The 19,158-nt window shown below is 40.9% G+C and overlaps 1 protein-coding gene across 1 annotated transcript in view; it reads left to right on the forward strand.

The window, feature by feature from the left end:
- Nucleotides 1-762: 762 nt before the first annotated feature.
- LOC137784692 (uncharacterized) overlaps nt 763-19,158 on the forward strand; it is a 58,358-nt gene continuing 39,962 nt past the window's right edge. The window contains 1 exon segment of the mRNA XM_068575555.1: nt 763-877. Within this exon segment, the coding sequence (XP_068431656.1) occupies nt 763-877 (115 nt within the window).

The following is a 19,158-nucleotide window of genomic DNA, read 5'->3' on the forward strand; positions in this document are numbered from 1 at the left end:
CACTGGAGGGAGACAAGGAGCTGAGAGGTGCAGAATGGTAAATATTTCAAGATGATAGGTGACATAAACAAAAGGTTTACTCTCATTCCCACTTTTTAAGTTGCAAAATTTGGTGCTGGTAATTTATAACAGCAGTCCTCGCTGACACACTGAGACAGCACTGAGGAATAGGCCCCTGCAACTCAACACGGGAAAATATCTGTCTCACAACTAAATCGTTTTCCATTAAAACTCAGCAATCCTAATCACAAAGGCATTTAGGTTATTTGTTGAACATCAAGGGAATTAGCATAATCAAACTGACAGCAAACTGCAAATATATTGTTTGTTTCAACATTAATGTCAACAAAAAAATGACACTGTAGAGAGAGGTATAAACTATAGGCACAATGTGTAATTAAGGATCATGAATCTCTGGCGATTCAATCATTCAAACATCCATTTTTTTGGACTTCATCACATCTCTCACTCATTTGATTGTTTGGATCTTTCATCTCAATGTCTGGATTTTTTGAAGATTGTTTCAGTTCCTATAAATTAATCCCTTTCCTGTCTCCAAAGCCAGGCCTCTTCCCTGTCAGAGACACAGCACTCGGCCTCTGCTCCGTGTCAGAGAGCAGTCTGTCAGTGTGCCTGTGAAAGGCAGATAACCCTTTGATGGAGAGTACCGGTGGTTATTGTTGTCTGTACCCTCCACCTTCCCTCCAACACATATGAAGATTTATTGAAGGAGAGGGCTGAGCAGCGGGAGCCTGCACTAACATGGCAGGCCACGATGGCAACAGGAAAGGAGGCAGGAAGAACAGAGGCAGGAGGGAGACACACCAGGGGGTGATGGGAACTCCTCTGACCTGCCTGTGGAGGACACAATGCTCAGGTAGAGTTGACCGTCATTATCAGGCTGTTGAGGAGGACAAATAATCATGGGACGGCTGGCACAGTATCCTCCCTCACAAAAGGATGGGCAGGTTTACCAAGATAACTAAAAGGTGGAGTTGAGGGGGGAATTCATATGAAAAATTTAGAAAGTAAAGATACTTTCTAAATTGTTCAGGAAGAAAGAGGGTGTGGCTATACCACCATCAGTGTATACATAAAATGCAAAAATCACAAAACACTACAGGTAAATCTACAAAAGATTAGATATTTCTGACACTTATGAAATCATAAGTATACATTTTCTCCTACAAACCAGCAGCAATAATCACTCAAAGGCCAAATTACACAGATGATAAGTGCTGGTGGATAATACTGTAGCATTTGGGTGAAAGCTTGAACAGGCCAGATAAACGAGTGGCTGGAAAATCAGGATGCATTCAACTTTTATTTGCTGATACCATGATAATATGTGAATATCATTTGATCTATTGTATATCTTTTAAATTTCCACCTGTGTTTTACATGTGTTCTGAATATGATGAAATATATGCTGTCCTCCACTAATGAGATAAAATAATGTTGATTATGGCTCTGAAATACAAATTGTTACAAAAAACATGGTAAAGCAAAGCAGGCAAGTGCAATGAGAGAGGACAGCTAGAGGAATGAGATACAGAGAAAGAAAGAGAGGTACAGGAGAATGTGCACCAGCGACTCATAGTGCCCTCTTCTGCTCGCTGGCTGTATGATACAAATTGTTTCTCTTGGTTTTGATCATCTAAATAAATACAAGTGTAATGCAAATGATACAATTCCTGCTTCGCTCTTCCAATTTCTGCATACTAAATGAAAATGCATACCCTTATTTCAATGCATAATTAATGAGGAGTTTCTTAAACATGTGTATGTCTATTTAATGCACAAACCTCAAACATCCTCTCCATCACGATCCCAAAATAATGATTTCAAGACACAGCAAACAGGTACTAAATAAACTAGGATCGTCACCATTAAAGGATCGTCTACCTTGAGCCAGTGCTTACACACGCATGGCATGCAGGTCAGGTACAAAACAGGATAAAACCACAACCAGGATCAAAAATCGCTCCGAGAGCTGGTATATTTTTAAGTCCGAAAATCGTGATGTCTGGCTCCAAAATCAGCAACAATAAAAAAGAAAGGTGACTCAATCATCACAATCACATCTGAACCCTGGAAACCCTGAGCTTTGGCTCAGTCAAGATGCAACACCGACCCCAGCTGAGTAACAACAGGCAAAACCTGCTGGCATGTATGAATGAAAATCTGTGCTGTCTGTCTGTCTACTGATTTATAAACATAAACTCATAGATATTCAGTGAGTTAGCTTATATGCCTTCCAAATCTACAGTATAGCAATGACTATGGATTATAAAGCTACAAAATACGGTTGGATGTAAAGAATGAGTTTGCGCATAACATAATTTTCTTTACATGCACACATATAAGGCCCTTTAACTCAGAAACTATAAACACTGAAAAACACAAATAGATTTTAATTATCTGATAGGACACAATAACAATCCCATTTATAATTAATCGGTTATTTTAACCGAATGTAAATGACTCTCCAAAATGTATATTCTGCTCATGTGAGAAATAAACAAATTGCAATTGTAAAATCGTGCACAGAAAGGGAAAATGTGTAGCTATTGAACTTCTTTGACAGAATAGAACAAATGTGTTTGCAAACCGTCACTGTGTCTGCATAAGGAAACAATATATTGGAACGCCTGCAAAGAATGCATACACTATGTGTATAAGTGGGGTCTTCTTCCATGAAATGTTAAATGTGTACACAAGACACCGATGGAGACCAGACATCTGTGGGGCTGTGAAGTGATGACCCATTTTTAAGCCCATATTTGATTACCTGGTTTTATTAAAATTGGATCCAAAGAGACCCGTTCCCTATCTGAATTTAATGAAGGCTGTGTGGCTGACAGAAGGCTTTTGATTTATATACTGTTATTAAATCCGACAAGAGAGCTAGCCAGGTAAGCAGAAGGTAGAGAGGAGAGAGAGCAGGAGCCAGAGTCCTCGCACTGCACAGGCACAGCGAGACTCGCGGTCCGACAGCCCTCCTCTTCTTCCAGGCCGCCCCCCACCTGCTCCACTCTGAGGAGTGCAGGAGCAGAGAACAGTCAAGGACACATGCTGTGTGGCACCCCTCTCTCACATGCCTCTTCCTCCTCTGATACCTCCTCCATTATTCATATTAAAATACAGACTGATAAAAAGATGAATAATAAATGCAGTCAACACTAAACAAAAGCTGGCAGACCAGTGCTGCCAAGGTGGCCACTTGATATAAATGAAAATGTATTGTGTCTATTCATCTTAGTGTGCGTTTAAGACAACAAATTAAAACAATTAGGCTTGTTCTAATTATTCATAATATTGCTTTTGCTTGTATTCAAAACCATTCTCTTTATTTTAGCAATCTACAGATAGATGTAATTTATTAAATCTGTCTCACTTTGATGGCTGTTGTTAAACGATTTACGACAATGATTAAAATATATATATATATATGCACAATTTTAAATACAGCAACATAATTCACCATGTTTTGTGAAAGTAACACAATACCTCTCGGAGCCCTGAGTGTATTTCCTCTTTGAAAGTTCAAAGCCAAAGTAGCTGTCTGAAACACATTTAGTGTAGGAGATCCCCAAACTTACAGTCCTGGGCTACACTGTTACTTCAAATCATAATCATTCGTCTACGCTAAGATGCTCACCAGAGCCTGATATGACAAAGACAGTGTCACAAAAATAGGGATGTTTGTGATTTATCATCCAGGGTTCAGAGATGAACATGTGGAAGCACAAAGAATCGCTGTTCCACGTCCAGCTCCAGGACAGAAGCAGTGGGTGTTTGAAGCTGCGTACCAACATTTACCTGTAGAGGCTAGCGCACAGTGGAAAGGATAAATACCAGCCAGAATCATTTACTTGATATAGAGAGTTGAATCAATTATTTTACAGTATTATGAGGGAAAGAGACAAAAACAGTCAGGGGAAAAGTCTATCAGATTTCAGCCCAGTGCGACTCAATTAGAAAAGTCCCTTACTCTGTAAATGTGTTTCCTATAAATGCTGTCATTTTATTTCTATAGCATTTCAGACAGCATGAATCAAAATGTCCTTGATGTTTGCTTCGTGATTAATATTGTGAATATTCGTCATGCAGTGTTTCACAATTAATATGGGTGCAACACACTGAACGTCTGCCTGAATATCTATTATAAAAGAAAAACGGGTAAGGATTGCATTTTGTTTTTAATGTTTTGCTCAAGCAGAGCACTGCTGTCATGCCTGCTTTTTTCAGGATGTCAGACAAAAAGAGAGGAGAGATGGAGAGGGAGGGATCCTGGAGGATGGGGGGGGGGAGATGGAGGGGCTGCTGACATGCACTTGTCTCCAATCTCTTCGAATCCATTGCACAATTCATCTGCTTTGTCTCTACTGCCACGACTGAGGACAATCAGACCAGACGCCCATTAGATACCTCATACTGCCCCCCTATGCACCCCACCCCAAACACCTTTTTTTTCATGTGACATGCTGACTGAAGGAGAGGCGAGGCAATTCACAAGCCTCCCCAAATGGGGAAATGTCAGGAACGGAACCCACATCAAAAACCATGTTGTCATGGAGATACAGTATGGTCCAGAAATTACAGACTAACACATCGGCACTCAGGATATACAATATCCACACACACACACACACACACACACACACACACACACACACACACACACACACACACACACACACACACAAAAGCTTTTATGCACACCCTGATAAATATATTTGCTTTGTTGCCTTTTTTTTTTTTTTTTAGGCAAACAATACATATATAGCGTACAGCTGAGAAAAAGGCTTTTGTCTCCCTGCACCGATTTATTTTTTCTCCACACTCTGAAAATATATTTCAATGGATATATAAAAACTGTGACCAATTTTACCAAAATATTTTTTGGGCCTAACAGGCAAAAAAACATTCATCTTATTTTTTTAATGCAAATTTGTTCGAACACATACGTTTTATTCATTTTTATTTCAAAGCGTTGTGTTCAGAATTTATGTTATATTGAAACAAAATCTACCATGTTTATGATTTACACAGAACAGGCTGCACGATATTTTAAAAATATATTATTCAACGATTTTTTTAATCGATTATGTTCTTAGTTGTTTTGTTTTGCAGCAAGCAATGGCAATTTTTGGTATTCATGAAAATGATGTCTTCATTCAACCTTGGGTACCATTATATCAGGATATACAAAAACGGTGAAATGCAAACACGGAGGCTTCTGCTTGAAAGAAGTTCCACCGTGAGGTCAAGTGTCCACCATCCACACACCGGCCATTCTTCAGACTATAGTGTTAGAAGACAAACAGCGTCCCTGGGACGTTTGGCATTTTGATGATCTTGTTTTTAAAAAAAAAGCATAAAGAAAGAGTAAAACGACAAAGAAGATTTTTTTTTTCTTAAATGTGCTCCTTCACTCTACTTGTTTAGGAGGCAGCCAGCTCGTTGCTTCAGCTTTTTAGCAGAACTAGACCAGCTCTGCCCTCGTGCAAGAGGATCCTCCATCCCGACAGCCATATTCATACACTACCAGGCCTCACTGGGGGTCACTTTATTGAGGTTACTCTGCTCTGCACTACATAAAAAAGAGGAGATTGAGGGATATTAATGGTAAATGTGGCATAGTTACTGCTATAAAACCCCTTCTTTGCCCTCCCTTTTTTCTTTGTTTGGCCAGAGGAGCTGAAGGCTTAGGGATAAAGGTACTGCTCAAATCATGAGACAGGGATAAAGCCAGGGAGAGATAGCGAGCTCTGACCCAACGACAGAGCAGTGGATAATTAAAACACCCAGGGCCCCTGAACTGCCCTCATCCATCTCTCCCTTCCATTTCTCTCCTTTTTTTCCCTTCGCTCACAGATTTAGCTTCTCCCTCCTCCCAAGAAAACACACACACACACACATTTTTACATTCTCAGATAACAAAACATACAAGACGTCACAAATGCATTTTGAGATGTTGTTGGATTTTTACCAGAAAGATCCGCCGATGACTGGTCCTCTGGGTAAAATCTACAGAAGCGGAAGCACACATCACTCCCACTGGCTCTGTGCGATCTGTTTATTTTTCATTTGTACATTTTTGAGGATCATGAATGATTCCTGTTTTTATCTGATTACTCCCAGACAGTCTGCCTCCACTGCCTCATAAAAACACAAAGGATAGCAACAAAATGGCTCACAACCATGTAGTTCTTTTAATTTAACAAATGTCCCTCTGCTTTTGCTTATATTTCATTCATTTCCTATTACTTTAATTTCTGCATTAATATTGGCACAGTTCGGAGGATATTATTATTTATAAGATGTGGTGAATGGGTTGGCTTATATTCATTCTGTTTGGACAAACATCAATTAAAGATGAACGAAGAGGAAATTAACCAGAACCTATGAGAAAGGCATGCATGTCAGAAAGAAGATCAGAGGGTTTCTCCACACCACCATGAATAAAGAAAGACAGCCATGTCTGTATATCATCTATGTATATAACAACCAAGCGAGGGACAGGCTGTGTGTGTGTGTGTGTGTGTGTGTGTGTGTGTGTGTGTGTGTGTGTGTGTGTGTGTGTGTGTGTGTGTGTGTGTGTGTGTAGATGTGTAGGTGTGTGTGGGTGTGTGGGTGTGTGCGTGCGTGCGTATGTCAGGTGATCACAATGTTCCAACCATGAATTGCAGCTGCCAGCCATGCTCTCGGGCAGGCCACACTGCCCTCTCTTGGTGGCTCTACTGAAATGCTGCAAAAGACTAAATTAGATCATAAATTGGATTGTTTTCTATCATCTTTTATGCAATTTAACACAAAAAAAATCCCATATAATCCTATAGACTAGTGCACGCTACGTCCTTATGATTCACACACAGATTACCTTTGCTTGTATACTTGATGAAGTGAGACCGACTGAATGAGCTGGTTAAAACTGAGCGGGGCTCCATATGTCATTCGTGTGGTCGTTGACCGAGCACGATAGAGCGGCGCTCAGCGCCCTATGAACAGCCAGTGAAAGAGGATGTGTGAAAGCAGTGCTGTGACTTGGGAATAGCAGCTCCAAAGGACCTCCACACATAGCCCAGATTGAAGTCATTACCAGCGGGCCTTTGATTTCCACATGCAAAAACCTCAGGTTGAAGACCAATGTTTTGCTCGCCGAGACTATATGGTTTCTACTGCTGTGTTCGTGTATGTATGGCTGTCCAACCACGAAAGAACTGATTCGGAGAGAAAAGGGGCAAAGTGCTAGCACTGATGAATTTTGAATGTGCTGAAGATGATTTATTAGAGCACTTAAAAGATGTGTAGGATGTCCTTCACACCCTGCTCACCCTCTAATAGACCCCAGCATGAAATGACACTGTCTTCACTAACCACCACAGTTGAGGAGATTTTCTTTCCCATTTATACAGTATATTCCCAAATATAATTTAAGTATAGTTTATGCGTGTGAGAGTACAATCCGTCTGGGAGGTATCTGCTTTCTGCATGGTTAAGATTTTTGTTAGGTTGCAGTTAAAGATGCCAGGAGAAGGGTCAAGAGGCGTGAGAGAAAAATCACCATCATCATCATCGCTGTTCACATTATTGGTCAACTGCAAGGTTTGTCTGACTCGCTCACCCCGTGTGCGTGTGTGTGTCTCTACCATATCAGTGACTTTTTTTTGTCAGAATCAGAAGTCATCATCAACACAAGAAAAGGCTTCTAAAAGTAATCAGTTCAACAAAATGTTGCTCATGCCAACACGGATCTCTGTTCTCAGAGATAATAAACTATTATGATAGTGACCAGATATAAAGTGTGGTTAGTGTTCAGTAAACAATAGTTATAATGCCAGCAGTCTATAGACATTTGATGTGGTAAAATAATATAAATAATGTTTGATAAAAGGGCCAACACAGCAAATGCCATTTTCACCCAAAATTATTATCCTAGTTATTATTATTATTACCAACATTTAAATGCAGTGAAGTAAAAAAGGGGTGTTATTTGATATAAACAATAATGCAAAAATACAAGAAACAATAGGCAAAAAGTGGTATACATGACGCATACATTTCCTATATTTATATATATTTTTAGCGACACCAGTGAACTCATGGCATCTCAAAATGGAGTGAGGGGTATCTACTGGCATCTACTGCCCATCATGGCATGCAGTGGCAGTCAGTAGTGCAGCTCCCTGCATACCTGACTCTGGCAGAGGGTTAAAGTCAGCGACAACGGATCTAGCAGCTTTAGTCCCCAGAACAGCCAGCTTACACAGATAAGTGGGCCAGCCTGGATAAGCCACACTAAAGTATTCTATTACAGTGCCAATTACCCCTTGGTAAATAATATGGGAATGTAGAGGAAGCTGCTGACAGGAAGTGGAGTGTGTACAGGGAGTCTAAAAAAAATCTTATTTTCTTGTTTCCCTAAATAAAATGTAAACTCCCAGACATTTGCAGGCAAACCATAGGACATGTTTGTTTTTGGTGGGGGGTTTTCCTCAATTCTTTTTTTTACTGCATATTCAATAATATCTGCCTCATGGTACCAAGCAGGTGATCACAGCCAGCAGGTGTTTCATCACCCCAGCCAATGCAGCCAAGCCCTGCGATCAGGCCTACTGTAAGCCAGGCACTCGCTGGCTGCTCTCCAGTGGGGCCTGAGCAGCCTCTTACAGCAGACACCTAGAAACTGGGTTCTCTAATAGGGACAAATTGGCAATGTCTGTGCAGGCCGGTGCTGTGTGCTAGGAGCTGTGAATTGATAGTGATGCCTAATGATCCCCCTGGGTAGATCAATACCAATAATCCTCTTTCCCGCCTATCCTCCTCATTGACTATTGAGAACCTGGAAAAGCTGAGGAAAACTGCAGTCCAGAGTGACAGGGCCAGGAGTTCAAGGTAAGGGCTCCAATTCTCACACATGCACACAAACTTTCACTTTCCACACACTAACGCACAGAAGTGCAGTCAAAAACTAAAACAGAGTCTAACAGACAAGACAATCCCAGCTGCAGATTACTGCTACACATTTGTAGAGAGGCAAACACCCAGAAGGTCAAATAAATGCATCCCCTAACCACCACCAACACTCACAAACGACAACATACCTCAAACTATCAAATCAAAGTTATACTATGAGTGATCAATATGCATTTTCCATTTATGTATTTACAGTATTAGTGTGTTTAATTTCACTGGCCACTGGGGCCTATTATATTTCAATTATTGTAAAGCACTTCACAGGCTTCAAAAACTGCCATTGAGATATGGTTTGTAACAAAGCAAATATGCTCAGTGACAACATTACATGTAGATGTAATATGTTGCTGTAAATTACCGTAAACAAAAAATCCTGATTTACAAAATACAGCCTTATAGACATTACAACCAAGAACAAAAGTATTTCTTAGGATGTATAAAAAATGAAGATTAGGATTTGTACGTTCAACCACACATAATGAAATTACATTTGATCATGTGTGATTTAAAATCTAAATCTTAATTTTCATTGCATTGGAAGCAAATTCTGAAAATATATTTTTACTCAAGGCAGAAGGGAGAAGCTAGCTGTGAAGCTCAGGCTATGTTGAGGGTGAGGTGAAGCATGCAGTCCCAATGGACCTCTATGTGCACGTGCGTGCGTTTGTGTGTGTGTGTGTGTGTGTGTGTGTGTGTGTGTGTGTGTGTGTGTGTGTGTGTGTGTGTGTGTGTGTGCGCGTGTGTGTTTAAGCTCTGCAGTCATAAAGCCTCACATCAACCTTGTGCACCCCGTGGTCGGCAGCTGATTACTCCCACCAAATACATCCATACACTTTATCCCAGCTGTCACAGTGCATACTCATTACCCCCCTGCACCAGCCAGCTGACTCCACGCGGCCACACCCGCGTTGACACTGCTCCGGGGCCACACTGGGGGACGGCTAGAAATCCCAAACTAGAAAAATACATTTACAAATTGTCTGCTCTCTTTCTGAATTCACCAGTATTTTTATAACTGAAAATGTGATTCTAAGAACAACTCTAAATACATGTTTTGTCCATGAAATGTTTTGATCTAGCTTGTATCATTTCAATAATGACTTAATATAGACTTTCTATAGATAAATCTCTAAATTCCATAAATATTCCATTGATCCATCATGATGTCTTCATTAACTATTGATTTTGGTGTCAATCAAGTCAATTCTTGCACCCCGGGAAGAACCAAGTCATGACCAAATAGAAGACACAACCATCAGGCAAGCAAAGCTGAATCTGTGTAGTACATCTCTAATCGATAAGAGCAGAGAGAAGTACGGTAGTGTGAATAACACAAAGTTTAGTGAGATGAGGGATGTAGCCACCTCCTCAACAAGCTCCACACTGCCCTTCTCCAATGGAGGCAACTATCCTCGTTGTTACAGGTAACTGAGGTGTGTGTCGGCGTTTGTATGTGTGTCTGTGTGTAGGAGGGATGACAAGAGTGACACACTCCAGCTCCTGTCACACAGTAGGTGTTTCTCCATAGAGACCCAGGTGTCGTGTGTCGGATCTTTTCGGCTTCATAAAAACACTGCATTAGCCAGTGCATCAATCGATGATATACCACGTTTTACTGCTGCCACACATGGTCACTTTTAATGTTAAAGGCCATGACAATTTAGATCAAAGGAACATAAAACCATACCACATTTATTTAGTTTTTATCTTAAGCACAAAATATCCCTCAAATCCAGCAGGAGACACAAAAATGTAAATAGACAATGTGTTGCCAGACCATGATAAAAAGAAAAGTAGGAATGAGGGGGGAAAAAATGAGAAAGAAAGGAGATGAAGGTACAGTAATCATCCCTGTGTGATCCGCTAACCCCTATCTTGAGTGAACCAAATGTGAAAAGATTTCCCTTTTTTTCTTTCTTTTTTTTTTTAAAGACGGTCTTTACACAACTCTTCAAACGGAAACCTCACTAAAAAAGCAAGGTGCTGCTAGTAAGGGTCAGTTTTTTTTTTTTTTTTGCAAGATGAGCAAAAGCTTCTCTTTGATTTTAAAAAGTTATGTGGAAGAAAAATATATCCCAAACACAACAGCAATTAAAAACCTGCACCAACATTTAAAACATAAAATAATATAATGCAATATAATGTCATGTTAAAGTGGATTTGTAGTCCAGGTTGTAATCAGTAAAGATGTTAACAGTTAAAAAATATACATGCTGCAGAAATATGTAAAAATGATTAAGCTCACTAAAGACTCAAACAAAATATGTGTTGTAATCAAATCAAGCGGAAAAGGTTATTTCAATCAACGTTTTCTAAAATGACTGTAACAAAAAACTTAAGAAAAGCATGACAGTGCCTACTTGTTCCTCTCTTATTTGCCCCTTACGCCCCTGTCTCTGCCTCCCACTAAAGCAAAGTGCAGCGCTTAAACAGGAGCATTTAATTCATTCATCATTATGTCATATCATACTAATCTGCGCAGTGGCCTCCACTACTTTGACATGCAAATGGTTTAGAAAAACGTCTGGGGAGGTACGGGGGGGAGGGAGGGGGCAAAACAGCAATCATCACGTCTTGTCAATGGGGTGAAAATATGCCCTGAAGCCGCTCTACCATTTTTTTTCTCCCTTCTCTTTAACTGTATTTTTCTATCTGCCTCCCACCCTCTTCCTCCTCCCCCCCCCCACACACACACATACACACACACACACACACACACACACACACACACACACACACACACACACACACACACACACACTCTCCTGTTCTCTTTCTGTATCTTTGTCAGTGAATGCCCCAAACAAAGCAACGGCAAGATCACACCAAACGCCTGCAATCTGTTGAGGATCAGGCTCCCTATGGAGAACATATAAACAATAAAGCGTGTGGCGCACACTCACGTCGAGACCCCTCCCATTTACACATGCCCCTCATCTGCATATTCACAAAAAGGCCCCTCTGGCTTTCCCTCATCAGCAAACCCCTCCCCACCGCCTCATCAGCACACGCCGGGTTGACTAAGGAAAGGCAGGCGGGCGGGCAACGTGTGCCGGCTGGGACCACACACGCACCTCCAGATGATGCACAAATACACACAAATGCACAAAATCAATTTTTGCACATGCGGTATACAAATGTGCAATGGCAGAGTAAACAGAGAAATCAGATAGAGAGTGAGTGAGATCTGGTGATGTGAGCACTGGCCATGCTCATCTAATTTCCACCCCGCCTTCCCTCCCCTCTCTCCCCTCCTCCTCCTCTCCTCTCGTCTCTCTCTCCTCTCATCATCAGGTACCTGGTGACGAGCGGCCCGTGATAATCCACAGCCTCTAACCAATCAATCAGCAGCATCGTAATCAGCAGCGTAGAGAGGGAGAGAAAGAAAAAAAAGCCCATAACTTACCCTGGGTCGCCTCCAGTCTGCTCAGCACAAGTAGAGGTCTGGTCAGGGCTTTGGCTGCTGCTATGTGGACTAGTTCACCAGAAATGTGAGGAAAAACTCAAGATTCTATCCTCAAGCCTTTTTTTGGTGTTGTTGTTGTTTTTTTTGTTGTTTTTTTTTATCTAAATTGATATTTTTCCCTGCATCATAAACATGTAACCAACATATAAAGCTCTCCCCCTCCCTTTTCCTATTTCAGTCTGACTCTCACTCTACCTCTCTCTCTCTTCCTCACTCTCTCCCTTCCTGTCACTCTCTCTCCCCATTTCCCTCTCTCCTCCCTCAGTGTCTGCCTGTTGGAACAGTGTGGACATCTAGACACCATACAGTGAAGATATATTAAGAAGCATGCATCTCTGTGCAGGAGATAGAAAAGGCTCTCTGGTGTGATATCCTGCAGATCTGCTGGACCCTGTGTGTCTGTGTGTGCATGGGGGGGGGGAGGGAGTAGAGAAAGCAAGGGAGGGTCAAAGCTAAATGTTCTACAAAGAACAGGGGGACCGAATTGACTTTTTTTTCTTCTTTGAATCAAACATACTCCCTCCCTCCCACCTCTTTTCATTGTATTCAATGCCCCCCTCTCCCTACCCCCCAACCTCTATGTTACCCCCACCCCATCCCAAACCTCCCTCCTTCTTCCTGCTTTTTTCTGCTCATAGGCATTCCCTCTCCAGACATCAGCATCCTTTGAGGGGGTTAGCTGTCTCTAGGAAGAGGAAGAGGTAACGCCGCCTAGCAGCCTTGTACATTTTGCCTTGAGGGTGAGATAGCTGAAAAGCCATGTGCTATCATCATTTTTGAGGTGTGCAGGAAAAGTAAAGACAAGAAAAACATACTGGTTTTACACAGCTCCCCAAAAGATCTGATGCTGAATTTAGCATAGGATTACACAAAACCTCTCTTCTGAACCTCTGAACAGAACCCCCATTTCTACAGACTCTGTGATTCCTCTTCTCCTCCTCACCAAAGAACGAGATGTAGAAACTCCATGCAACCTGCAGCTAGGGCATGGTGCCTTAGTTTAGTTCTACAATAGAGCTCAACCAAACAGGCACACAGAGAATGAAATACAGCAACATTGCAACTGTTCAAGGAATCTCTCCATGGAGATATACATGAAGAGTACACGTGCATTCTATATTTGAGTATTCCTGTATGTGCAAAGAGCTCTCTGTCTGACTTCCCTGTTGTATCAGGATGTCAGGAGGAGCTACTTGAAGGTCCAGACAGCACATACTGCAGACCAGCTGAACCTTGTACACTTAAGAGGCCCTACTGGCCTCATGTAGACAGGAGCAAGGTGCTGGCTAAGTACTGTAGCACTGCGCTGAGAGGGAAAACACAGCCCAAATGAAACATAACGATGCCCCCCCAAGGACTCGTGGGGATCCATCTCTTACTTATATTAAGGTGGTGGTGGAAGAGAGAAGGGAGAGTTAGAGTAAAAAGGGAGGGGAGAGAGGTTGGTACCCTCAGAGTCCTATCCTGTGTGCAGTGTTGTTTTATTAATCTTGTGTATTTCCGCAGCTGCAGCCCACAAACCCCTCAACTGTGATTCTCCTCTGCCGCCTTGACCCACAGACCACACCCCTCCACCTTCGTCCTCTCTGTCAGGGCAAATAAACATACACCCAACCGCACATGCGCACGCAAGTCTTCCACACACAGAGCCCACTAGTTTAATCTGGCTCCTTCTCTTCCAGTCCAACCTGAGGAGATTACGCCGCATGCTTTCCCCCTCTGAGGGGAGGAAGGTGGGCTACACCTGCAGAGCACATGTACTCTTCAGTGGCTGCACAGGGTTCCATGGCGAACACCTCTGAGCATAACACGACCCTGGACTGCCACTCAGCCGGAAAAAAAAAAGAAATGCATGCGCTCTAAAGACAACAGACAATGCCACAATACCATCAAAATGGATGACTAGCCTACATTGAGTGAATGTCATTACGAAACTCCAGAGATGAAACAAAAGAGGAGTAGAAGAGTTAAAGTGCACTGGTGTACCATGCTAGATGAGAAGCCTCCATGTTCTCAATGAGGAGAGACAGAGAATTTACGCAACATGGCAGCACTGTGTTGTAATGCATCAACCCTACTGAGAGCGGCACTGTCACTACCACTCTTCATCATCAGCCGGAGCAAACACCAGCCATGCATTGTCTTTGGGGCAAAAAGAAAAAGTGTGTGTTTCTAAGTGTGCAGGCGCGCAAGCAGTACATTTATGTCCTTGTGTTTGTGTGCATGCGCATGTACTGTGTTTGCGTGTATGAACGTGTGTATATGTGTCCGCCTCCACGGCATCCATATTAAACAGTTTTGGAGGTGACTGTGCTTCACTGGATGTCATGAATATAAGAGAAAGCATCCATCTTCGTGGAATACAATTTCACAGGTAGTGACAGTAAAACTGACTCTACCCTCTGACTGCAGACACGCAGAGAGAAAAAGAAAAAGAGTGTGGAGAAGGGAAAGATACAGAAACACAGACATAGACAGACGAGGCTGCCAGCCATCTTCAGATTTTCGGCGCACTGCTAGATTTTCCAGCTGCATCGGATATTAAACTTAGGCTATCATGTTCTCATTGGTTAAATTCCACTAAAGTCTAACCACGCTGATTGATTCAGCTTGATTCAACACATGCTGACTTCATTCAAGCTACAGTTTCTGTGAAATGGGCCTAATATCTAATTCAAACTCATCAGAGAAGCAGATATTAGGTCACTTTTAAACTTCGCCCATGCTTAACAAGCAATTACAATTTAAGAGATGCAAAGTCCAATTCAAGCAAAGATGTCCGAAAAACTTTTGATGCTGAAAAGATATATTTGTTCAAAGAATCTTCTTCATTTCAAATCCTTAGCCAGAGAAATGTTAACTCTGATTAACCTCATTCTGAAAGAACCCCGCACAGCATCTTTCTTCAGTTCAATAGCATGCACGTAACGTACATAAATTATCTACATTTCACATTTAAACTGTGAGCTATTGTTTTTAATTAATTACTTGATAAAGACACATGTATGTCTTCATCTACAGCGATCATTCATTAATGGTATGAAAGTGGAATCAAAGGTGAGAACTTTCACAATTAATACCTGATGTATCACTGAGTATAATTAATCTCATTAACTAATTAAGGGGAATCCTTCCTGTCTTATAGGGGGGAGAAAAGCCGAGTATTTAACACTAAGCTAATTATCTTAATCATGTATGAGATAATAAAGTAATTAGGGCAATTAAATTCCAATTAACACCTAAAGATTAAGTGATTATTTAATTCACAGAGACATTTATGGGTTTAGGGGAAATATGATGTAAGCTTTACATTAGCTGTAAAAGAGGAGGAAAAAACATTTATGACATCACTAAAAGCAATAAAAAAAATCAGAATTAGTTGAGGCAAATGGAAAAATCTAATGGTAAATGACAGCTGTCTGGAGGCCATCACTCGTTTCAGAAGATGGAAGGAGATGCTCCTTTTGTCACAGCCAATCATTACAGCCTTGAACATAAGCAGGAAAAACCATATCAAGTTCAGGTTGAAAGAACAAAGTATCCAGAAGGCAGAAAAAATTGCACCAAAAGGAACACGGCTCACATATGAAAACAACTACAGCTGAGATGACAAGCGGCAGAACCCCGATGCAGAGGAACACCAGTGATCGTAACTGAATCCTGCCTTTTGAGAATCCAACCAGAAGGAAACATTACAGAACGTACTCTGCTCTCTTGTTTTCTGCCCTCTTTGCCAGCGTTCACAAGAAAACATGGCTTTCCCACCAATCTATCTAAAACATTTTGCAAGTAAAAGAAAGGGGAAAAAAAGAAAAACTGAAGTCCATGCAAAGGTGTGTTTTTGTCAAGTGTACACACTATTCCCGTTTTTTGTCTGTTTCAGTCAATGCCTCTAAAATATTTGTATTCACAGAAGAAGAAGACATTTTACCAGCATGTTGTATTTTAGGACTCGGTTTCTGTTGCTTTTTCATGTTGGTACACATTTCCAGCGTGATCTTATGGAGACCGTGATATTGCCGGTGTCGTGTTATTCTTTGGCTCAGTTGTGTGACTCTATTTCTGACCATTGCTTTCGCTTCAGCGGGAATCTCCGGGACTCGCCACACGCTCCGCAGACATGAGTTGATGAAAAACATGAGTGACAAGATTCATGGCTATCAGAGCAGCTGATGAAAATGGTAAAGTGAGAGGAGGATTCACAAAAATTAACCCTTCTTTCTTTTTTTATTCTTTATATTCAAGGAGAACACAGAAGTTGAGGAATACAGATATGTCACTAGACACAGAGTAAATACAAAAATAAACTCACCGGCCCCTCCTTCTGCCCCTAAACCCTGAATACCCCACCCATGTCAAGGGGAAAATAAGAACAAAAATAAATTACCATTTCTCTTGGACATCAAGACCATCGCAAAAAAATAAAATAGATTCAAATAAATTGCCTTTAAATATGCAGAATAATGAAAAATGAAAAATGAAATTATGAATTCATGATTTCTGGAATTACTGTATTTATAATTTAAATGTTCTGTTCAGGCTAAATTAATAAAAGGGACAACGAAGGTAAATAAGATAATGCAAATAGTTTCTATGTGATTTATGCATTTCAAAGAAAATTTAAATGTACGTCAAATAGAAAATAGGAACCAGTATTTTTTTGGACATGACATAAATCATCCAAGGGACAACACTAGAATATTTTCTCTCTTTGAGGGATTACATTCGTGCGGTTTTCACTGTACTGCAAAATCAAGCGTGATGGAATCACGCTTGATTTTGCGGACACGCCATGGGATTCAGTCTGATCAGGCTGTGACTTTGGCAGACCGGCCGGTGCTAAAGCAGAACAGCCTCTTTCACTTTCAGCTCCCTCAGAGGGGTCAACTGATTCCTACCAGATGCATCTGTACATAAAATACATCACTAGACCCACACCAGGGAAAATCTCCTAGTTAGGTTTAAATAAAAAGTAAACTAAAATGTCACAATTCAACATATATATTATATATATTTCTTACATAAACATCAGGTGAATTTTGTTGTTAAACAAAACAAATTTGTTGTAAATTGTTACTGAGATTTCTCTATTATGATTTATTTTATAATACACTCTAGAAATGTTTGATTCAAAATACATTTTGTTATATAAAATAATAAAATATTGAACATGTAGACGCCACCATACATCCCAAATCTTTTCTGAATGCACTTAATCTTAATGTTTTATACATGCTTGAGATAACTTGAGATAACATGCTGCTAACTACAAATGTAAAATAGGAAAGAAATGGCACAAGTCACAACACCTATGCTGCAGCCGGCTTCAGCAAGGGGCGAGGGGCTCCAGGGACAGAGGGAGGAAATGGCTGCTGTGTTTGTTTGAGAGGAGGTTAGCAGAGGGGAAGGCTGGATTCTGCTGTGGCCTAGATTTTCTCCAATCCCTTTTGTCTGTTGACTCCATGTTTGAGTGGCTTTAAAGAGAAATTGCTTTTATTGTGTCCACTCAGGAAAACCAAACGTAAAAACACCTCCAGCATTCAGTCTGAAGACAATGCTCACAAAAGCATCGAGGAAATGAGTTACCAACCAGGATCAACGCATCAACAATGTGCTGCAGTTTTTCCCCGTTGTTCTTAATGGCATCTTACCGTTAATACATACCTTACCACATGTTGCTCCAAAGAAAAACGTTCTCAATGTGTGATGCAACTCTCCAAACAATTTCTAGATGGAAGACCACAGAGGTAAATCTGACAGCCTACAAACTAAACATCTGTGGTTAGAGAAGTCTTCGAAAGAGGGCGCAGAGGAAAGCACAAGCTCCCGGCTCTGATCTGGAGACTAATGGATGCATAGTCTGGGCCAGACGTCACATAGTAAAGGTGCACCTCAGTAAACTACGCAGTACCCTTCAGTGCCTTCCTGCTTCCTGACCTGCTGTGTGGAGAGCGGTCCCAATAGTGCCTTCCCAAGGCCAATAAGACAAGCTGCAAGTACCAGTGAGATACTTATTCATAGTTTCAAACTTAAACATGATTGCTCTGTGAACAGAGACAAGGAAAAACACAATTATGTAGTTAAAGATTTTAAAATCATTAGTTCCATTAACACTAATGAGGGTTGTTTATGGACAGTTTTGCCATGTGTGTGTATAGTTATAATGTCAGCTGATGGACATTTACTGGCTGCTATATCAATCTGAGACATAAATCATTATGAAACAAATCCTACTATATCGACAGTTTGTCTCAAAAACTGTTTTCAGCATTCAACCACAACATGTAACTATTGTACATCCAACACATATATTTCCATACATAAACACTGATATTACCTTTACCTTTTACATCTTTGAAACTAAAAGAACGTTAACGTGACTGAATAACCGTAAAAGCGCAAAGAGAAATTGACGGCTAAGTATCATCAGGAGCAGGGTCCATTTCTTGTAGGTAACAGTGCAGGTTCTCTCTGTCTTAAATTTATTAAAAGTACGTCTGGCAGAAGATAAAGGTCTGAGTTCTGCAGGGGAAGCCATATTCACTTTGTAATTCTTTAAACTTACAGAAAGCTAAATGAAAGAAAAAACACCAAGAGGAAGAAAAGGACAGAGAGAAAACATTACAGATGTGGTCATTCCTGTATGCATTACAGTACATTTGGTAAATTGTGAAATCATTGCGAAATCTAGGGTCAGGGCTCTGAGAGTG

This window comes from Clinocottus analis, unplaced genomic scaffold, assembly GCF_023055335.1.
Source record: "Clinocottus analis isolate CAN_PGR_092001 unplaced genomic scaffold, fCliAna1.0.p SCAF_1, whole genome shotgun sequence".
NCBI lineage: Eukaryota > Metazoa > Chordata > Actinopteri > Perciformes > Cottidae > Clinocottus > Clinocottus analis.